This window comes from Protopterus annectens, chromosome 13.part0 (assembly GCF_019279795.1).
Source record: "Protopterus annectens isolate FY-2018-M chromosome 13.part0, PAN1.0, whole genome shotgun sequence".
In the NCBI taxonomy this organism is placed as follows: Eukaryota; Metazoa; Chordata; order Ceratodontiformes; family Protopteridae; genus Protopterus; species Protopterus annectens.
Window position 1 is genome coordinate 545463872 of NC_056747.1, and position 20883 is coordinate 545484754.

Below are 20883 nucleotides of genomic sequence, written 5' to 3' on the forward strand. Positions count from 1 at the left end.
GTGTTATGCAGGGTTTCTTTGTGCAACATGAGAGTTCCTCAGTTTAAGAATAGGACACTGATGATATTTATGGTTACGCATTCACTCTGTTTTTCTATATGTCCATGTGTGCATTGTTCATGAGTGCAGAAACATTGTTTTGTGTGTGTGTGTGTGTGTGTGTGTGTGTGTGTGTGTGCACGTGCATGTGTGCATTTCTGTGTTTCTCTTTAAACTTAGAATATCAGATACCTCATATTATAATTCCACTGCTGAAATTCACCAAAACTGACTGATTCTGTACTCAGTTTTGAAACACATGCACGAAGCCTGAAAAGATTATGAGAAAACACAACCTACAGTCAAATTCAATGCAACATCCCATCTAGGGGGCTTTACTTACTTTATTATTCTGACTCAAACTTCACTGCACCTTTGAAAAAGGTATCACTAAGTAACATAAAATGCCTGTCTTGTTCTCTTTTTCTGAGAGTTCAGAGACAACAAAGACATTTTAAGTGCAGAAAACAAAGACTAAGTACTTACATATCACTTGTGTATGCAATAAATATAAACATAACAAGGATCCAGTTCCTGCAGCAGTGAAGCTTTGAGCGTCATTGACTTGACTAATTCAGTCATGAGCAATAGAAGGCCACTGTGCATGTAATGACACACCATATCTCTCAACCTGATCAAGACAGTAGTAACTCTAGGGACACAATTTGTAATTACAATCTTAAGAATAATATGCTTTCTTCTAGTAGGACTTTTAATCATTTGTATCAAATTAAACTGAGGAAAGATGTCCACAAAAAGTCGTATTCATTTTTTATTAATGTATAATCGTTCCAATTTGTTTTTGGACAGTTCAAATTGTCCACCATAATAATAAATTTGTGCTAGAATTGAGACCCTAAATATTCAGTGTATACCTTGTGGCACTTTAAATCCATTGAAGGTTTCCTATGAGAGTGAATCATTCTCAAAGTGACAGAAACAGATGCAGTGTGAATATCCACAACAGTCTCAAAGGCTATGTTAACTGGTACTAACTTATGTGTGAAAGTGTTAGAAATCAGCAACAAAACTCAACCATTTTGTGATGGCTTAAGACATTAAATTTTTTCATGTTCTAGAAAACAAAAGTTTTCTTGCATCCCAAACTTCTGTTATAGCTATTTTACCTGTTTGCCATATTTTGCAATAAATGAAAGTCAAGATGCTTATTTACCAAACTCCATGCATTGCAGTAATAAAAACTACTGGGTTTTGTATAATGGTTAAGGTGTTCACCTCATAAATACAAGATACAGGGTATGAATCAGGGTAGTGCAGCAGTTCTAGTTGTCACCTCACAGCAAGAAGTTCTCCAGTTCTATTCTTGACTAGGGTGCCGTCTCTGCGGAGTGTGCATGTCCTCCCTGTATTCACGTGGGTTTCCTCTGGGTGCTCCAGTTTCCTCCCACATTCCAAAGACACGTGGCTGGAGTGTTTCTCCCTCAGCCTCCACTGAAAATGGGCTCTGTCCCAGTCAAACCTTCCTGGTAAACAAATGTTAAATAAATAAATAAATACAGTTCTGAACTTGGGTTATTCGCTAGGCTTAAAATGTCTCAAGAGCAATTAGACTAGTATTCACCTCTTCACTTAAAATTATGGAGTCCTTTGTTAAACAATCCATATTTTTGTGTTTAAAAAAACTGGACAAAGAATTCCTAATTTTAGAAGCTAGTTTACTATAAACAAAATGTGTATGATAGTGACTTAGATGTAATTTATCTTGACCTGGCATATGATAGTTACGAATGAAATCTCCACTGTACATAACAAGTGTCACTAAATATAGGGTGCTAAGCTGCTTTAATAAACTGTTGAACAGAAAAGCCTTTGAATGCAAACATTCATTCCATTTTGTGCAGGGTATAATTCTCTCTATTCACACACTGATATGATTTATTTTGAGAGTTTCTAAAACTTCCAGTACAACATTTTTCATATTATTCAGTGATATAAATCTTATGTCGTCAGTACCACAATAAATAAAAAATGTTGTTTATGTAGCATGGCCTTTGATTAGTTTATGCAATAAATTGGATAAATTTATTAAATTGAGACCAGAAAGACAGTAATTTTCTCTTAGTCCTATTATAACCTGAATTATTTTTGGATGGTAAAGAACCAATTTCATTACTTATGAATCAAAGTAAGTGTAAGAACCACGAACCAAAGTGATAAAGTTACACTGGGACAACAAGCAGGACTCAGTAGAAACAAATTTCAGTTTTATTTAACATTTTAATGCTTTCATCCAGGTAAATAACTACTTTAGAACAGAATACAACTTACAATCACACATATTTATATAAATAGCCATCTGACATTCATGGTATTTGAAATTTAAAGGCAACAGATGAAAAATCCTTTAAAATACTAATTAGTGAAATACAAGTAGTAAAAAACAGATATTTCTTAATGTAAACAAAGTAAAAATAATTGTAATAAAAACTCTGTTTAGAAATATTTCAGTGGCATAAAGCCGAGGTTAAAAATGTCAGTCTGTTGCTAAAATATACTATTGCAGCTCTCATTTTTAAGATGCTGCTAATGGAAATACAGTCATTTGGAGGTGTTCCTGTGTCCAAAACTAGCTGCCAGGCAAGTTATCTGATCTGATTTCTTAACTCCAACAGTCCAGCCATAGGGTCAACTGGTACAGCTTCCAAGATGCAAAACAAATGATCTTCTATATTGCATTTTAACGTGTCGATAAAGACAACTGGTGTCCTTTTTCTTCTTAGTTATATCTTATAAATGTACACATTGCCTTTGTTTGTGAAGCTGCTTTTGGTTTTCCCTGACATAAAAGGAAGTACAGATGCTCCACTTAGCCAGGTAGAGCACCCCTTTACTGCCACAGCTATATAATGTCACGGTTGTTACTGCCCATTTCATAGTGGTTTCACCTTCAGCTACAAGTTTACATTAATGACAGTGGCCACATTTATAGATTCTTATCTTTTCTGAGTAATATTTTCCTAGCTCCCGTGTTCTTTTTAGCTTATCTTTAATGTAATTTGTTCTTTTGTATACAAAAACTCATTTTACGCTTAGTTTATTTCATATCAATACTCTCCAATCTCCTGTAATGAGAAGAGTCTGTGGCTGTTTCTTTCAATCAGTGACACCAGATTATTAATGAAATTGGCAAAGCTTTCTTTTAAGATCAATTTCTTCTGCTTTAAAAGAGAATTCTACCAGCAAAAGGAGGGCATTGCTATGGGTGCAGCTTGTACCCTCATATATGTTAACTTGGTCCTATGGGTTGGGGAGCAGAAATATATCTTTAACTTCACATATATTAACTGCTGGACTTCCTACACCAGATTTTTGAATGACAGGAACAAAACTACTATAACTTTGATTAAAAGTATATACAGTAAGCTGACATTCTCTTATTCCTATAAGTAATTATCCATAAAAATAGCCTAGTCAAAGGACAGTTTATTAGACTGGACAGGATAATGTCAAATGATGAGATGTTTTGGACAGAAAATAAAGTTTTTATTAATACATTTCTGTGGAGAGTTTATCCCTTAAAAATGATAAATGAAATATGGGATGAAATTACTGGGGGGTGCGGCACAGAGTTTATGCCATTATTCAGACAAGCAAAATGGGTGAAAATGGTAACAACTAGGGACCATTTTTTGTCAAGAAGTTTGAAAAGACCTTGGTCCTGAATTTCAACTAAGACTCATTAGCACCCAAGAATGTTTTAAATACCAACTGGAATATTTTTTTCTCACTTTCTTGAGGTAAGAAATAGACTTAGTGAAAACCTGTTTTTATATACAAAAGAGCAAATACCATCAAAGATGCAAATAAGTAAGGAAACATTACTAAGAAAAAGGCAGGAATCTATAAATGTGGCTACTGTGATCAATGTAAATTTATAGCCGAAGGTGAAATCACTGATATATAGACAACAACGCAAAGAATAAGACCCGTGAAATTTTATAACTGTGACGGAAAAGGAGTGATCTACCTGGCTAACTGGGAAATCTGTACTTCCTTTTGTGTCCTATTTATCCTGTACTTCCTTGCAAATTTCATAAGGTCTGTAAAGTTCACTGCAGGAATATGCAGAACATTAACTCATGTCAAAGCACACTTTTCTTTTAATAACAAATTTTTTGAGTATGAGTTGGGCAATTATGTGGGAAACACACAAGGTTTAAAGTTTGTTTATTTTATTCCTAGTGTGTTTTAGGAAAGCAAAGACTATGGACCTGACTCTCCAAACTTTTGTCATTGCAATCCAGTCTTAAACAACATACTAAATTGTGTAAAGGTTAACTACCAGATGAGATATTAAAATCTTGTCATGTCCCATGATCCATGGCCTCTGGTAATTATTTACTTAAAAGTGAAAAACCATTTGGCAATTAACCGAGTAGAAGCATTTTCAATTAAGTGCATCTATCATGCTCTTCCAAATAAAAAGATGCGACCAATTCCCTACTTGTATATATTCTGAAATAACAATTACCTATCAGTTCATTAGTGACAGTCAGAAAAGTTGCAAATATGAAAACATGTTCATATTAAATATTCCTTACATTTGAAATGTTAATTTCATAAAAGTTAACTTCTCATTTAAGAACCTCAGCATTAGCATCCATCATACATTCACTTACAAATGGATCTGAATGTTATGTGGAGTTATACTATATGTAAGAATCATTTAGTGTACTCTGGTGAGAATTGTTGGAAGGGAATACTCTTACATGACATCTGTAGGTTCATAGGTTCATAGTTACTTACTGGGCTATTGATCTGTGAGGAGCTTAAGAATCTTTTCATTTCCAAAGTAGTTTTTAGCCCTTAAATGTTTTCATATGGATAACCCAGACATGGGTTGAAGAAGGATATTTTGGGACATTTACTTGTTTTCCCAATCCATGAGGGACAGAGGTGTTAAACCAAGGGGGAGAGATTTGCAGTTAGACATCCATTCATCCAAACTGCATTTGTACAGAATAAGGAAAGTACTTTGCTATATGTGGAGTGGAAAATGGTTCCATCGAAGTGGTATTCTCTGTCATACAAACCTGTCCCTCCAAGATGTTCTGTTTATTTTGAAAACCAGACTGAGACCCTTCTGAGTGGGTGTTTAGGATACCATTGGATCTGTGAGTTTGTAAAAGGTCTAACAGAAGAGGGTCTGTTGAAACTCTGTACGGGAGGCAGAGGTGGCCTATCAGTAGCCAGTAGGATACTGAGAAGAAGGACAAGGCTTTGAGATGGTCTGCACAGTTTTATAATTTAGGCCCTTGATTTTTCTAGTGAGATTACATTCTGGTCATTCCAGTAATGCCGAGTGTTTGGACAGGTACATACTGAAAGGGGAATTATACTAAATGATCAGCCTAGTGAGCAATGACTACAGTGAAAAGAAGGCATCCCTAGACCTGGATGCAGTACTTTTACATATAAGCTGTGCAGTGAAAAAGGACTTCCTAAGAACAGTTGAATTAGTGGCAATCAAAGGACAGCTCCTTGTTGGCATAGGTTACCATATCCCTAACTACTGGATCAAATTTCAGGGGTGTGTTTCCAATGTGATAGTTAACAAGGGCAGTCATGCTGCTGAAGGATGTGATTATACAATTCTTGGCATTTAGTATTAGTGCATGTTTTTGACACTTGCTATTTGTCTGGGGAAGCCCCTTTTAGAGGTGGGTGTCCTCTCAGAAGTTTATACGGGCACCAAATTTACAGTCTGCAGTCATCTGTATACCTAGTCAATGACAATCCCTTAACATTAATTTTACCTCCAAGAAGTAAATGCCAAAGAGGAGTGGCCAAAGGACTGAACCCTGGGGTACACGTCTAGCTCTTTTTGTGAGCCAGTTTGCTCTCCAATCAGTTATATAATGATTGGCATTCAGCGGGGAGAGTTTATCTTTAACAGCTGTGTGTGGGATGGTGCTGAACACCTTTGGGAGGTCTAGATATGTGATGTGCACTGTTTTGCCCTTGTCCATTGCCTCATCAACGTTTTCAAAAAAGTCAACCAGGTGAAATAGACATGACCTACCTTTGACGAATCCAATCTGTATCAGGTCAACAGTATGTAGGTTACCTTTATCCTTATTCATTAATTCCATAATGATCCTTTTCATATAGCCTTACATATGAGACTGGTCAGGCTTATGGGCCTATAATTACCTAAGTTCATTGAAGCCTTAGCTTAGCGCAAGGGAATTACTGATGCTATTTTCCACTCATCCAGAACAAAGTCTGTTTTAAGGCTGATACTGAATAGCTTCTGTGGGGAATCAGACAAGTCATATTTCAAGCTGATCAGTAGGTAGCCTTGTATGTATAATCTGGCCAATAGATTTAGTGTCCTTGATCATAGAAAGCACCTTGAGAACTTGTTCCTGGGAGATTTGAAGGGGGTGTACTCATGGGTATGTAATCTCAGGATATTGGAGGGGAGAGGCGGTTGAAATTTGAGTTAAATTTGTCCACTAGTTGGCTGGCTATGTCCTCTGAGTCTGAGTATATGATATAATCTGCCATTAACTCTGCACAGTGATGGTCATTGTTTCTGATATTTTTAAAGTAATTAAAGTAGGCTTTGTGGTTATCATTTGCCTGGGTGGTTATTGTTTTAACTCATATCATGTTTTGGTTGATTTGATCAGGGTTTAGGGTTCTTTGTTTTGTTTAGCAAGAATGTTTTTGGCATCTTGACAGATTTATTTTTCCAAGCAATGATTTTTTTTTCTGTTATAATACAGTCTGTTTAAATTAAAATCGCAAGATGGGAATTTATTTCTGAATTTGGCATTGTATTTGTTTCTGAGGGGGGATAGATGCATCTATGCAGCTATTTCAATGTGCAAAGAATTTGGCAATGAAGGATTCTGCAGAAGCACTGTGATCATTAAGATGGAAGGGACTTTTGAATTTATCCTGGTCATCACTTAGTTTTAGTAGATTAGCCTTTGCATAATCTCTGAATACTAACATATATGAAGATGTTTCAGGCTTCAGTCTTATGATAAAAGTGATTGACATGAATCTATACAGTAAACAGAAACGGAAATTTCTTGTGGAAAGTTCTCCTTTTAAATTATTTTTTGAGTAAAAACGTTGAAAGTAAAAACCCTTCTTTTATTGCTGTTACCACGGACTGTATTCCCAAGGTAAATGCAGCAATGTTGACATTGCTTCTTTCAATCATTCTAAACAAATTGTGGCATTGTTTGAGTAGTCGAGGTTTATTAATTTTATACCCTTTAAGCAGCATTGTAGCATACAGCAGCAGCTATTTTGTTAATTAACACATGAAATTCCACATTTTTTAGACTGAAATATTTTTACTGTAAATTACCATACTTTTCCTTCATGCAACAAATCTTCACCATGTATGCTATTGAGTGCACCCATTCTGTGCTAGAATCATTCATTGCCACTTTTGTGCCTTTGCCTAGAAGAAAGGTTTGTTAGTAGAGAATGCACAGCTGCCACACAGAACACATGTATCCATGGATATATTTTCATCTGCTTAAAACTGCATTGTTTTTTCTCCACAGGTTTTTATTACCATTGGAGAAATATTTCTGTCATTTAATTGGGCAATTGTAGCAGACATGCTGCTGGTAGGTGTTTTGACTTTTTATTTAATAAAGCAAATATTTTGTGTAGTGTCAAATGCACCTGAAATGAAAAGAAAATATTTACTATATTATCTAATTTGTCAAAGTTTGTATTGAAGAGGTCAAATCTAAAGACCACAACTTAGCAGTACAAATGTTTACCACATTCTTGTTATGATAGCAGTGGAATATGTATGATTTCTGCAGCCAACGTCGAGCTCATGATGCTATGCATACGTGTTCAGTGGTACCCATATTAAATGTATTCTACTGTCATAGGGTTCATAGGTTAGTACTGCTCCATGTCATTTCTCAGTATTCAGTATCGCCATTGCTTTAGTGACATTTTACTGGACCTGTTGTGGGACAGGTGCACAAGACACTGCTAATAAAAAGCTTAGAGGAAACATTGCAGTGGGGCTCCTTCTACTTTACTCCAAATTAATGTTGCAGGAATATACCATCTCACCTCCATAAAGTAAATGGACTAGCCATGAAGTCACAATGTCTCATTGTAGATGGAATACTTGGCTTCATTGAAAATCAAATGCTCTTTCTATCTCCAAGGTAGTGCAACATTGTATAGTAGTTGTAATTAGCATATTGATTTGAAAGGGGTATGACAGGACACATCACCTACACTGATGGGAGCATGAGATACAGATGACCTGCTTAAAGTAGTTTTTGCTAGTTTAAAACTGAGTGTTGTCTTTCATAACTTGATATTTTGCTGTCAAAGTATTATGGCTGGTCTTTTAAGGAGTCGGCATTATTTCATGTACCCTTGAACAGTATTAATTGCCACCTTGTAACTTCTGTTCTCCATATTATAGAACTTAATCAGCCAAATATTTCCCATTATCTAATGTTGGTGCCTAACTTCCATTCCCCATTTTACATAATACCACTCTCCCACAGAATTCTCCAGGATTTAGTACCACCCACCTCTATTTCACTAAATTTTATGCATTCTAATCCACATTATTCCACGTTTTAATGCCCCATAAGCCCATTTTCCCCATATACAAATTATATTTATTTATATATGTATGTATGTATGGATATATATATATATATATATATATATATATATATATATATATATATATATATATATACATATGAAGCCACTTTTTAATTTTGGAAGCCCAAAATCTCAACTTTCAAAATACCGATCCCAGAAAGTCGAAATTTTGGAATCTTGAAATTAAAAAGTGAAAAGAAAAATAAAATAAAACAACTAAAACAATGTTTTTACAGGGGGGCAAGCCCCCTTGCACCCCCCCCTGCTTAAATATACCAACTCTGAGTGCATGCTATAGTGAAGAGAATGGTAACGCTCCTGTTCCGCTTACTATTCTCTTCACTGTAGTGCAATCTCAGAGATGGTATATTTAAGTGCAGGGGGTGTGGGGGTGCAGGGGGACTTGCCCCCCTGCAAAAACATTCTTTTAGTTTTTTTTTGTTGTACTTATTAATTTCAAGATTCCAAAATCTCGATGTTTTGAGTTCAGTATCTCAAAACCCGGGATTTTGGGCTTTCAAAATTAAAAAGTGAACCCATACACACACACACACACACACACACACACACACACACACACACATATATATATATATATATATATATATATATATATATATATATATCGGTAAAGTCAGACTATGTAGGAGCCCATTTTCAGTGGAGGCCTGGGGAGAAAAAACTCCAATGTATTATAAAACATTTTAAGAACAATAACTGTACAGTCTTTAATAATAATAATAATAATAATAATAATAATACAAAAAATCTACACTTTAAATAATTATACCAAATTAAACATAATACAAAAACATTGGTTAAGAATACATACAAGTTATGTGACAATGATATAATATCTTTAGAAATTTTAGCCAATTTATAGAGATGTTAAAGTTAAGTCAGTATAATAAAAAGAGGAATTGCAATATGAAGTGAAAGAGAAAGGCAGGCTTATGGTGTATTTAGAGAGAAAGCCAGGGGAGAGAAATTGATACAAATAAGGAAGTGAGTGAAGAATGGAGAGTAAGGAGACATAAGGTGTGAACAGGTACTTGTTCACAGTTTGTGATACAGTTTATCCTGATGCTGAGCAACAACAGACCCAGCTTTTGGCTATGAAGTCTTTCAGAATGGGAGGGAGGGTATTGACCAGATGGATACAAGTAAGGAGTTCCAGGCCTTCACAACATGGTATGACATGGTATGAGTATAGACAATGCCCAACAGATTTAATAGGTCTGTGGACAGCCAGGAGATTTTGGTCATTGGATCATAATGGCTGACTGGGAACAGTTATGTAGAATGTTATTTAGTGCTAGACAAGCAGTTGAATGCTGGATAATTTTATAGGTGGTAAGAAACTGATGGGGTGGTTCTAACCAATTTAGGTTTTTTAGTGCTATACAGTGGCGGGCTCTAAAAGGGGTGTTTGTTACAGCATTGTTCAAGCTATGGTTTTTGTGATGTCTGGAGGTTAGTAAGGATGGAAGCTCCTTAAAGAAGTGTGGGGAGGATTTAAATGGTAGCAAATGTAGTTTTAGTTGAATTGGTGATAAAGTTTTTGGCTCTGTAAACCATTCCTAGTTTTTGATGAACTTTTCTTATGTAGTTTTTTATATGCAGGCCAAGTGTAAGATTAGAGCTTTGTGGTACACCGATGGCGAATGGAAGGTATGGAGAGAGGGTGGAGTGCTATTTTAATGACTGATACCTACTAGATAGGTAGCTTTTGAATCATAGAAGGGTGGGCTGAGAGAGACCTAATGAGGACAGTTGTAGTAAAAGTTTGCTGTGACAAACTGTGTTAAATGCTTTAGACAAGTCTAGAAATAAGGAGAAGACCAGTTTGCCACTGTCTGTAGCTTTATTGATAGCAGTTATATAGGTTAAACTTGCAGTGTTAGTACTCTGAGAGGGACAGAAGCCATGTTGTGTGGGGGATAGTAGATCTTCCTACAGGAGACAGTTTAGCAATATTTTTTAATACATTTTTCAAGTATATTTTGGTTGGGGTAAGACTGCTACAGGTCTAAATTTAGTAATGCCTGTTGAATTTTCTCCATTGTGCAAAGGAATAATGTGAGACTTTTTCCAGAGAGAGAGGGGGAGAGTGGGATTCCTGGATTGACCTGTTTTTAAGGATTGAGACAGGATAGGCATTGCTATCAGCTGCTATTTTAAGGTACTTGATTGGAAGGTCATCAGCTGAAGTCAAGCATGCTTTGAGTTTGTTTAAGAATAAACTGTCATAAACGTATAAAGTCCACAGTAGTTAGCCATGACACTGAACTTCTGAAACCACAGTTCAATAAAAACAAATCACGAGCACAAACCAAAGCAGTAGTTCACCGCTTCATTAGCTCACAATTCAATAGAGAGAATGCTGTGAAAAACTCCACTAACGCGGACTTCTGCAAACAGTTCAAGTTTAGTGCCGTGGCTAACTACTGTGGACTTTATACGTTTATGACAGTTTATTACTTGATCGATACCACAGGAGTTTTTGCCTTTTGGTGGTGCTTTTTGGCCCTTTCATTTGTTTAAGAATAGTTTTATATAAGATGTGGGCACAGCACATATTTGAAAGTGAAAGTGGATGTGGTGATACTTGGCTATTTGGCATGGTCAGAATTAGGTGTTGGGGAATTCTTGGTTAGAGATGCTGTACTATAATAAGAGTTGAATTACATTGCAGTTTCGAGTTGTGAGTTATTGGGACAGGGATTAGGGTTGAATGTTTGGCCAGGATGCCTATATATATATATATATATATATATATATATATATACATATATATATATATATATATATATATATATATGTAATTATTACACACATACACACACACACACACACACACACACACACACATATATATATATATATATATATAAAATTTCATAACTATACATATAAAAATTTTGTATAACATGCATAAACATTAAATAATGACAGAGTGCACAGAACACAGTGTGCATTATGTTCAGTTTATGTTTAAACATGTTTAAGTTTACAAGCTTACTATACCAGCTTAACCCCGTACCCTACTTGTCAACTTTCTGGAAGGTATATTCCTTTCTAATATACAACTCTCATTAAAATGTGCAAAATATGCATACTAAATCTAACTTTCATACATTATAATGCATAAAATTATCTAGATGACCTTACCTCAGCTTTGGTAATGCCATGCTCCTATGCATTCTATAAAATATTTGCAGATTTTTCCAAGCAAATCTAAATCCAGGACCTTTTCAATTTAGACTAATCACTGTGAATATTTGCTGTATAAATAACAAACAGATTCAGCTAGAAGCCTGGCTACCTTATCATAAACTTTCTGCACTCACAAGTACAGAATCCTGACTAAAAAAGTCTCGTAAATACTACCATGTATTAGTAAAAATATCACTATCTTTACTGATAATAGAAGAGTTGTTAGAAAGAGAGGCAATGTTTTCATACTAGTAAATTAAACATTATCCTCACTGATAGCAGTAATTCACACCTGATACTGATCCATCTAGTCTCCCAACCAATAATGGCATCTAGACACAGTAAAATCTATAGACCTGTAATAAAATATTTCCCCACCATTTCTATTCCAATTCTTAAAACTATACTTCTTAAATTACTACACCACATTAAACATAACAAACATATTATAATGGGTGATTTAAACTTAGGCTTTACTGGCTCCTTAAAGCATAAACTCCCTGCAGTCACCTTATCAAAAAAATCAAACTGAAATGGTTATCTCAAGAATTAGACATCACCCCCATTCCAATGAACTGTCACTACCAGATATTATATTAATACATTTCCCAGAAAATGTCATGCAATGCATACAATACCCAGTTGTGTAGGCGGTCAGGTCATTACCCAGTGTTCTGAATGACACCACCCACACAGACACAGTAGACAGAGCAAATGTTCTGAAACAACTATCTTATTTCCATAAATTCCCTAATCTGTTACTTCTCTTAATACATGAACCTAACACATACTAAAGGGGGACTCTAAAACCAAAAACAGTGTTTCCATAAGGCCTACTAATTTACCTGAATGCCTAATAAATGGCACCAAACATACCCTTGTGGAGTTCTCCTTAAATTCTTGAACTAGAACTTAGTATACAATTTATCCCTGAAATATGGAAAACTGCTGTGGTGCTGCCTTTACACAAAGGTGTTTCTACCACAGACCTGGAATACTATAGACTCAGTAACCTGAGTAACTTGACTTGCAAAACCATGGAATGCATAATTTTTGACCTGTTAAATTATGATATCAAGAACCTAATCAGGTTAGACCCACATTAGTTTGGCTTTGTCAAGAGAGATCCTGCCTACTCAATTTTTGATAAGGTCAGTGTGGGCTGTACTCAATGGTCATTCTGTTCACACCGCTTATTTGGATGGGGCTAAAGCATTCAATACTATAATTTATGCTGGCATCATAACTAAGTGAAGTGCCTGGAAAGTAAATCTATACATAATGAAATGGATAGCCAACTGGCTGAAAGACAGAACTTACATAGTTAAGGAGCCAGGTGCCTTGTCAGAAAGTATGGACGTGACTAGTGGTGTGCCCCAGGGCTTAATACTGGGACCAGTCTTTTATGGCATCTGCTTATCCAGTATCCAGACAGGGAATCAGGACCTTTGCTAACAAAGTTTGCAGATGGCTATAAACTGGACATTGTTGTCAAATCTCCCTCTGTACAAATTCATTTCAGGAGGAACTAACCCTCATAAAAAAGTGAGTATGGAAAGTGAGATAAAACTGAATGCAAAAAATGTAGCATCATCACATTTAGTTAACAACTCTCTCTCTCTCTCTCTCTCTCTCTCTCTCTCTCCTTCTCTCTCTGTCTCAGTGTACAGTACAGGTAATACTCCAATTCAAAATGATAATGATGGCAGGGATTTTAGAACCTGGGTTGATACCTCCCTCATGTAGCAGTATTAGTCAGAAATGCCTTCTGTTTAGCATAACTAATATCTACACATCTATCATCTAGGTCTTAAGACATTATTATACCTTTATATACAGTCCTACTTAGATCAGTTATTGAGTACAATGCTCCCTTTGGATATACCATTCTAGACATATAAAATGGAAAGACCTCAGAGGTTCCTGACAAAGAAGCTTGTTGGCCTATTGTTTACTATCCCTTTTTAAGAACTTATTCTATGGCTATATATAAGGGCTCCACACCAATACCGCTGATACTATATATATGCTAAGTCTTTGGTCACACAACTGTAACTAAAGGGAAGGCTGCACTACAGTGTCAAACAAAGCAGACTGTAATACAGCACACGTTGATAACCTGTTATTTTGATGGGATGGGACAGTTTACATACTTGGTGGCAAGCTGTGACTTTGACAAATATAACTGCATCTCGGAAAATAACCACTGTATGACAGTACTCTTCTATAGTATGTGAAGGGGCGCCAAAAATAAGCATGGAACTGTATGGTATGATGGGGAATATAGATATGAGCATGAAATAATATTTTGCTGAGTAGGGTGAGGGCAGCCTTATATATGAGCACTATTGTACATACATTGGTGTGGAAGAAAAGTGTGCACCTCTAAAGATGAGCAGTGTCACTCACACTGGCTTGCCATGAATCTCTCTTAATATTTTTTTGAGTCTCTATGGCGGAATAGATGTTGTTCTTGACATATTGCTTGGTAGCTTTTCTCACTTTATAAAATTATTTGTGATGCACTCTACAATCTACTTGCATAGCATATATGTAACAGAGAGCACTGTTTTCTGCTCTGCAGAATGGAATTTTTTTTTTTGTGAATCACATCATAAGCCATCAACTTTGCTGGAACAGTCCGTGTTGCAGCATATAATGTACCCCTTCCTGTAGTTTCACTATATTTACTATAAGAAAGATTTTCTGGAGAACAGTGATTTGCAAAGTTTCAGCAGTGTTAGACTACTGATATTTAAAAGGCAAACAGAAGTACGACCCAGTACTGATACACATTCTGTGTCACCAGATGTCATGCTCTAACACAGCTGGGTAAGTTTGGTAAACAGGCCATTAATAATATATCTCACTGCACAGTCCTGTTTGCCAGATGTTTATGTTGAGATGAGAGACCCGCTGTAGCTATAAATCCATCCTGATGCTCCTACAATGATAATGGAAGGCTGGCTAGTCAATGAAATGTGATGGTAACTAACAAAAACAAAAAAGAAAACTCTTGGAATGAAGGGTGAAGTTTCTTCTTTTATTAAAAAAACAAGGGGAAAAAAAAAATATATATATATATATATATATCTTTTTTTTTTAATTTACGGGTCTACTTCAATCCATCAAAATTACATTTAACTGAAGCTCACTTACCCGATCCCAGTTCTTCTAAACTTCAGTTATCAGAAAGCACAGACTGCCGAAATTCTTTCCCTGTGAAATGAACCACTTGGCTACCATGAGAAAAAACCTACACAGACGAAAACTAAACCCACCAAAGTGGGAGGCTTCACCCCCCCAACACCCTCTTACTTAAATATTCCAACCCCGAGATCGCACTACATTGAAGAAAAGGCAAAGTTCACCATGGTGGCCAAGTGGTTCCTTTCACAGGGAAAGGATTTCCGTGCTTTTAGATAACTGACATTTCGAAGATCTGGGATGAGGTAAGTGAGCTTTGGTTAAATGTAATTTCAATGGGTTGAAGTAGACCCACATATATATATATATATATATATATATATATATATATATATACACACACAAACACACACACACACACAGATTATACATATGGCAAAGGTGGGTGAGCACCTTTTGTAATACTTTATAAACAGTGTCACCAAAAAAAAATATATATGCACACCGTACATTTATTATACATAACATTTTGTGTCTTAACATAGCTAAGCTGGAGTATAAATTAATCGTGACTTTCTAGCATATGGTCAATTATTACACCAGCCATTCTTGGTTCAAGCCATGTTTCAGCTATACTAAACAGATCTAAAAATATCTTATGCTGGTGTGTGTGTGCATTAGAGAGCTCTAGTTATGCAACAGATACTAACTGTTTAAACCTAGTAAAAATGCCTTACGCCCCCTTGATTTTGTGTTTTTAGTATGTGGTTATCCCAACACGTCGTTCAACAGCTGAAGCATTTCAGATTACCGTGGGCCACCTTCTTGGAGATGCAGGAAGTCCATACCTTGTAGGAATTGTAAGTATGAGCCTTATCATAATCTCATAATCTGTAAAAGAATCTGGTGAGAAATGGATATGGATGAAATCAAATACTGGCAGAAATATATATATATATATATATATATATATATATATATATATATATATATATATATATATATATATATATTTTTTATACATATTTTATTTGCCCATTTCCACCCATATAGTTAGCCGCATGATATTCCCCCACAATTTATTATTATGTTCACTGAACCATAGCTGTCAATTGTTGTGTCAAAGCAGTCAGAAATGAATGCTTAGGTAATAAATAACTGACCAGTTTACTGAAGTGGTCAGAGAACAGCTGAGATACAAATTATCTAAATGTGCATCCAGTTTCAAGGTTTTATTGGATAAAACTCTGACTACCCCCTCGGATAACATGGATTTAATTTGTTTCTCAGGTACTTGAGGAACTGGCACCAGGGAAGTGGGGACTGAGTGACTTATGCTGCCTTGCCTGTGTTGGGGTGAGGTGCTGTTTTGGTTTGTCTGTAAGGAGGCTCATGCTTGCTTTGCTTGCACAGGCTAGCATGAAGGTGGACCTAACATGTGTCGAAGCATGCATGCATGCATCCCCATTGGCACAAACACCAATGAAGCTAGCACATGTGGAAGTATGCATACATCCCTACTGGCACAAACAGAGGTGGTGCTAGCACATGTGGAAATATGCATGCATCCCCATTGGCACAAACACAGATGGAACTAGCATGTGTGAAAGTATGCATGCATTCCCACTGGCACAAACACAGGTGAAGCTAGCATGTGTGGAAGTGTGCATGCATCCCTAATGGCACAAACACTATGCAGCAGTCAGAGTCCATTGGTGCAAGCAGCCTGCTGCAATCACAGCCAGACTAAGACAATGGAAAGCTGAGGAGTTCTCCCCAGTGCAGAAGATGATATAAATGCTTGAATCTCACCTTTGAGAGTAACACTCAACCTGTAGATTTTACAACTTAAAGTAATAAAGAGGTCAGGTAAAGTAGCCAGTGTGGGGGAGACTTGATAGACAGTATGGGGGCGGGGGTCAGAGGAAGGAAACATTTTAATTATTTAAATTTTCATTGCAGCCATCTGTCTGTGAAAGTGGTAGATTTATAACTTTCAATTATTAATCCTGTGCTTAGTAAACAGAAACACATTTTATCTTTTTTCATATTAATGTAAACTACTTATGTTTTTAATTAAAGTCAGTAAGCAATGAAGTTTTAGGAGAGTTGATGTTACACACTAAGAATGAACAATGTAAGTATTATAATACTGCAGTAGCTACATTTTGCCTTCTTAGCTGATGCACTGGTATGGCTTTGAAGCTTACTTACCTTCAAGCCACTACTCTGAACATAGTTTTAGTAGTGTTTGAGTAATAAATATATATAAGAAATTGGTAGCCTTCATCGAGGTGCTATAAATCGTGGTAGCATGTACTGGCTGTGTTTAGTTATGACATAGTTACCAGACTTTTCGGGCTTTGTGTTCTGAGTTTGAAGACTCACTCTATAAATAAATTTCAAGAACTCATTTCATTCATACTCTATGGTAGAATATGGTAAAAAAAAAATTTCGGAGGGAGGGGGCTTCCCTGGTTGCAGTTGATAGTCTGTTTGCCTTGTGACCACTTCTATATATCCTTGGAGGAATCACTGGCAGAGAGTGGGAAGGAGATCTGGAGTCCACAGAGATGGGGGGAGAAGAGGGTCTCCTCACAAAGTAATGTCCTTTGACTGGGTCTGTCAGCAGATTGGAAGGGGATTGTGGACCTAGAGGAGAGGTGGGAAGAGTGGGTGAGTGGAGATGCCAATCACCTGCAGAATCTTTGTGCTACAGATGCCTAAGGCTTTTAATGCTAAGCCCTACTCATCCCTAGCATGCTGATGTCACACACACACACACACACACACACACACACACACACACACACACACACACACACACACACACACACACACACACACACATTATTTGGCTGGGTAGGCAATGAGGTGTGGCTAGAGGATCCACCCATCTCAGGCCCAGAGCAATCACACCCTGCTCATCCCACTTGTCCAGCCCAGCCCCAACAAGCTCTCTCTTCCTAGTATTTACCACAGCAATCCACTCCTGTCTGTGCCATCAAGTGCATGTCACAAGGTAAACTTGGATTGCCCAGGCTGTAGTCAGGCTGTGACCTTCTATATCACTAGTACAGGCTATTGTACCTAGAAAACCTGGTGGTTAACAAAGCTTGTTAGCCTGCAGTAGCTACATCTGGCTATTATCTAGTTTTGTTTAGACAGCTGCTGCATGTTACACTCCAAGAGAATCAGTAGGTTTAGAAAGGAGTACATGTACCAGCCTATGGTGGCAATTGATGATGTGGAAGTTAAAGGACTGCAGAGATATGGGAACTCAATCAACAGAAATTGTACAGGCCAAAAAACTGAATAAGTTTCAATATGACATACAGACTGAATTATATCACTATTTATTCCATGATACACTCACACTCTTAGTGCCTTGGCTAACCTTTCACAGAAATGGAAAATAAATATATCTACTCTGGCTAATACATTTTAAATAATGGGATAAATAGGCATTGTTCCTCAATTAGAGAATGAACGTTCTGCAACAGGGTATTAATGTACAGATACTGCCTGGAAGAAAACAAGTCTACCCCCTACACAGCAGCATATTAAGCTTTCATGAAGTTCAGACTGAAAAGAAATAACAATCCCATTTTTAATTACTCCTGATGACCATGCCTTTGCTGCATAGTGAGCATAAAAAGTAAATTAATAAAATACGTAAGTAAAACAACAAAAGTCAACCAACTAAACTGCAAGGGCACTTACAAGGGCTTGCTGTATTACATGCCTCTCATTAAAAGCATCTGAAAAAGCTGCAGTTATCAAGCTGAAAAACAAAAGACACCAAAAAGTAATACGAGTTTGTGTGTGTGTGTGTGTGTGTGTGTGTGTGTGTGTGTGTGTGTGTGTGTGTGTGTGTGTGTGTGTGTGTGTGTGTGTGTGTGTGTGTGTGTGTCTGTGAGATTGTGTGAGAGAGAGAGTGGGTGAGCAAGAAAGGAGGAAGTGCAGACTACTAAATCCTTTGCTGAAGAATTCAGGGCAGAAAAGCAAGAGGTTTCATCAGTATGCTTTATCTGAACAATAAGAAGTATAAAACAATGTCTGGCTTTACTGACTGACTGTCCACCTCAGTGATTTATCAAAAATAAAACTTTTAAGAGACAGAGCAAGAATATGAGGCAAAATCAGAAACATTCCACAAAATTAGCGACAGATGAGAGGCATGGGGGGGGGGATGGGGGGCTTGCAGTGCTTGCAATGTACGATTTTTTTTTTGTAATTAATTTGATCACAGGGTGACATCGTGTATTCATTCAGGAAAGTGGCCATAATCACTGGACAGGTGTGTGTGTGTGTCTCTGTCTGTATGTGTGTTTGTGGGTGTTTTTCTGTGTATATGTATGAGAGTCTGCCTGTTCCTCTGCATGTTTTGGTATGTTTCTGTGTATATGTGCATGTGTATTGCCATTAAATACTTACATAACTTATATTGTGGGTGTAAAATATTTCCTCCAACAACAATTACATTTGCTAAAGGAACTCTGAAACATTAGATGGAGAAACTATTTTACATAAAAAATATTAAAAAATGTTTATACTAATAAAAATTTGAAACAATTTAACACATAGCCCATTATCCAAACATGGTAATGTCCTCCAGGGTGGACATTTTTGGGGAAAAGTTGCTATAAAAACTTTGAGACATTCAGCAGCAACACAGTTTAAATAAAACATATTAAAAATGCATATACTAATAAATAATATGAATATAACAGACAGACCATTATCTAAGTGCAATAATGTCTTCCAAGGTGGGCATTACAGGGGAAATAGCAAACCACCTGAACAGAAACTGGGTTAGTATTCAATATAAAAGAAGAACACAAAGCGCTCGTAAATTCCAAAGGATTTAATAAATCTTAGCGATTTTGCCTTCAAACATAAAGCTTGGATAATGTACGAATGGTGGGCTTATTTAAAGTTCCTGTTAATAAAAATGTTTTATGTCTGATCTTATTATTTCATTATTTCCCCAATAATGCCTACCCTTGTCAGCCATTATTGCTTGGTTACTCACCATCAATTTCTGAAATGGATAAAGATTAGTCCATTCCCTTGTTAGCAAATCATAAAGATACAAATCGATTTCACTATACATTATAAAATAGTACCCATGGGCTAGCAAGCCTTAGTGCTTGTTATCTCTTCTTGATGTGGCCAGGTACTTTTCATTCTTGGCTGCTGGTGTCCATTAACATCTAGCAAAGTCAGCAACAGTGAAGTATATGTCGTCTTTTGGATGATTACTGCTGACCATATGGCTTTATTAGTAGACATATCTGTGTTCTGTAGGATAGAAATATTAATAAATGAAACCATCAGCTTTAGCTGAAAATGAGACACCATATGAATATTAAAGTGCAGGAATGTGACTAAAAGTACAGATTTGAATCATATTGACTGTCAAATGTACATTACATGACCTGGTCAAATAATTTTAAGGAAAAATCCAACTTAAAACTGTAAAATATGTTTTGTTCATTATCATATGATACTCTGTGCTTTACTTGTTGCTGTTGTTTGTCTTTCGGCTTCTCCCAGTAAGGGGTCACCACAGCAGAACTCCGGTCCACTAATGATTAGCAGTAGATTTTTACGAAACGCCGAGGTGCCAGCTCGACACTCAACCTTCAACGAAGGCATGCCCATTTATGCACGCATGTCTTTCGAATGCTACCCAACCACGGGGAGGACATGCAGACTCCACACAGAAGGCACTCCCAAGCCCAGCCGAGAATCGAACGGGAGAACCTTTTGCTGTGAGGTAACAACGCTACCGCCGTACCACCGCAGCATATGTGTCATAATCATTCTAAGTGCTTCCTA

The 20883-nt window shown here is 36.6% G+C and overlaps 1 protein-coding gene across 1 annotated transcript in view; it reads left to right on the plus strand.

Moving 5' to 3' along the window:
- The window catches only part of LOC122787460 (protein spinster homolog 3-like), a 517894-nt gene that overhangs the window by 440230 nt on the left and 56781 nt on the right, over window positions 1–20883 (plus strand). The window contains exons 9-10 of the mRNA XM_044054192.1: window positions 7590–7655; window positions 15801–15899. Of these exons, the coding sequence (XP_043910127.1) occupies window positions 7590–7655; window positions 15801–15899 (165 nt within the window). The remainder of the gene's footprint in view (window positions 1–7589; window positions 7656–15800; window positions 15900–20883) is intronic.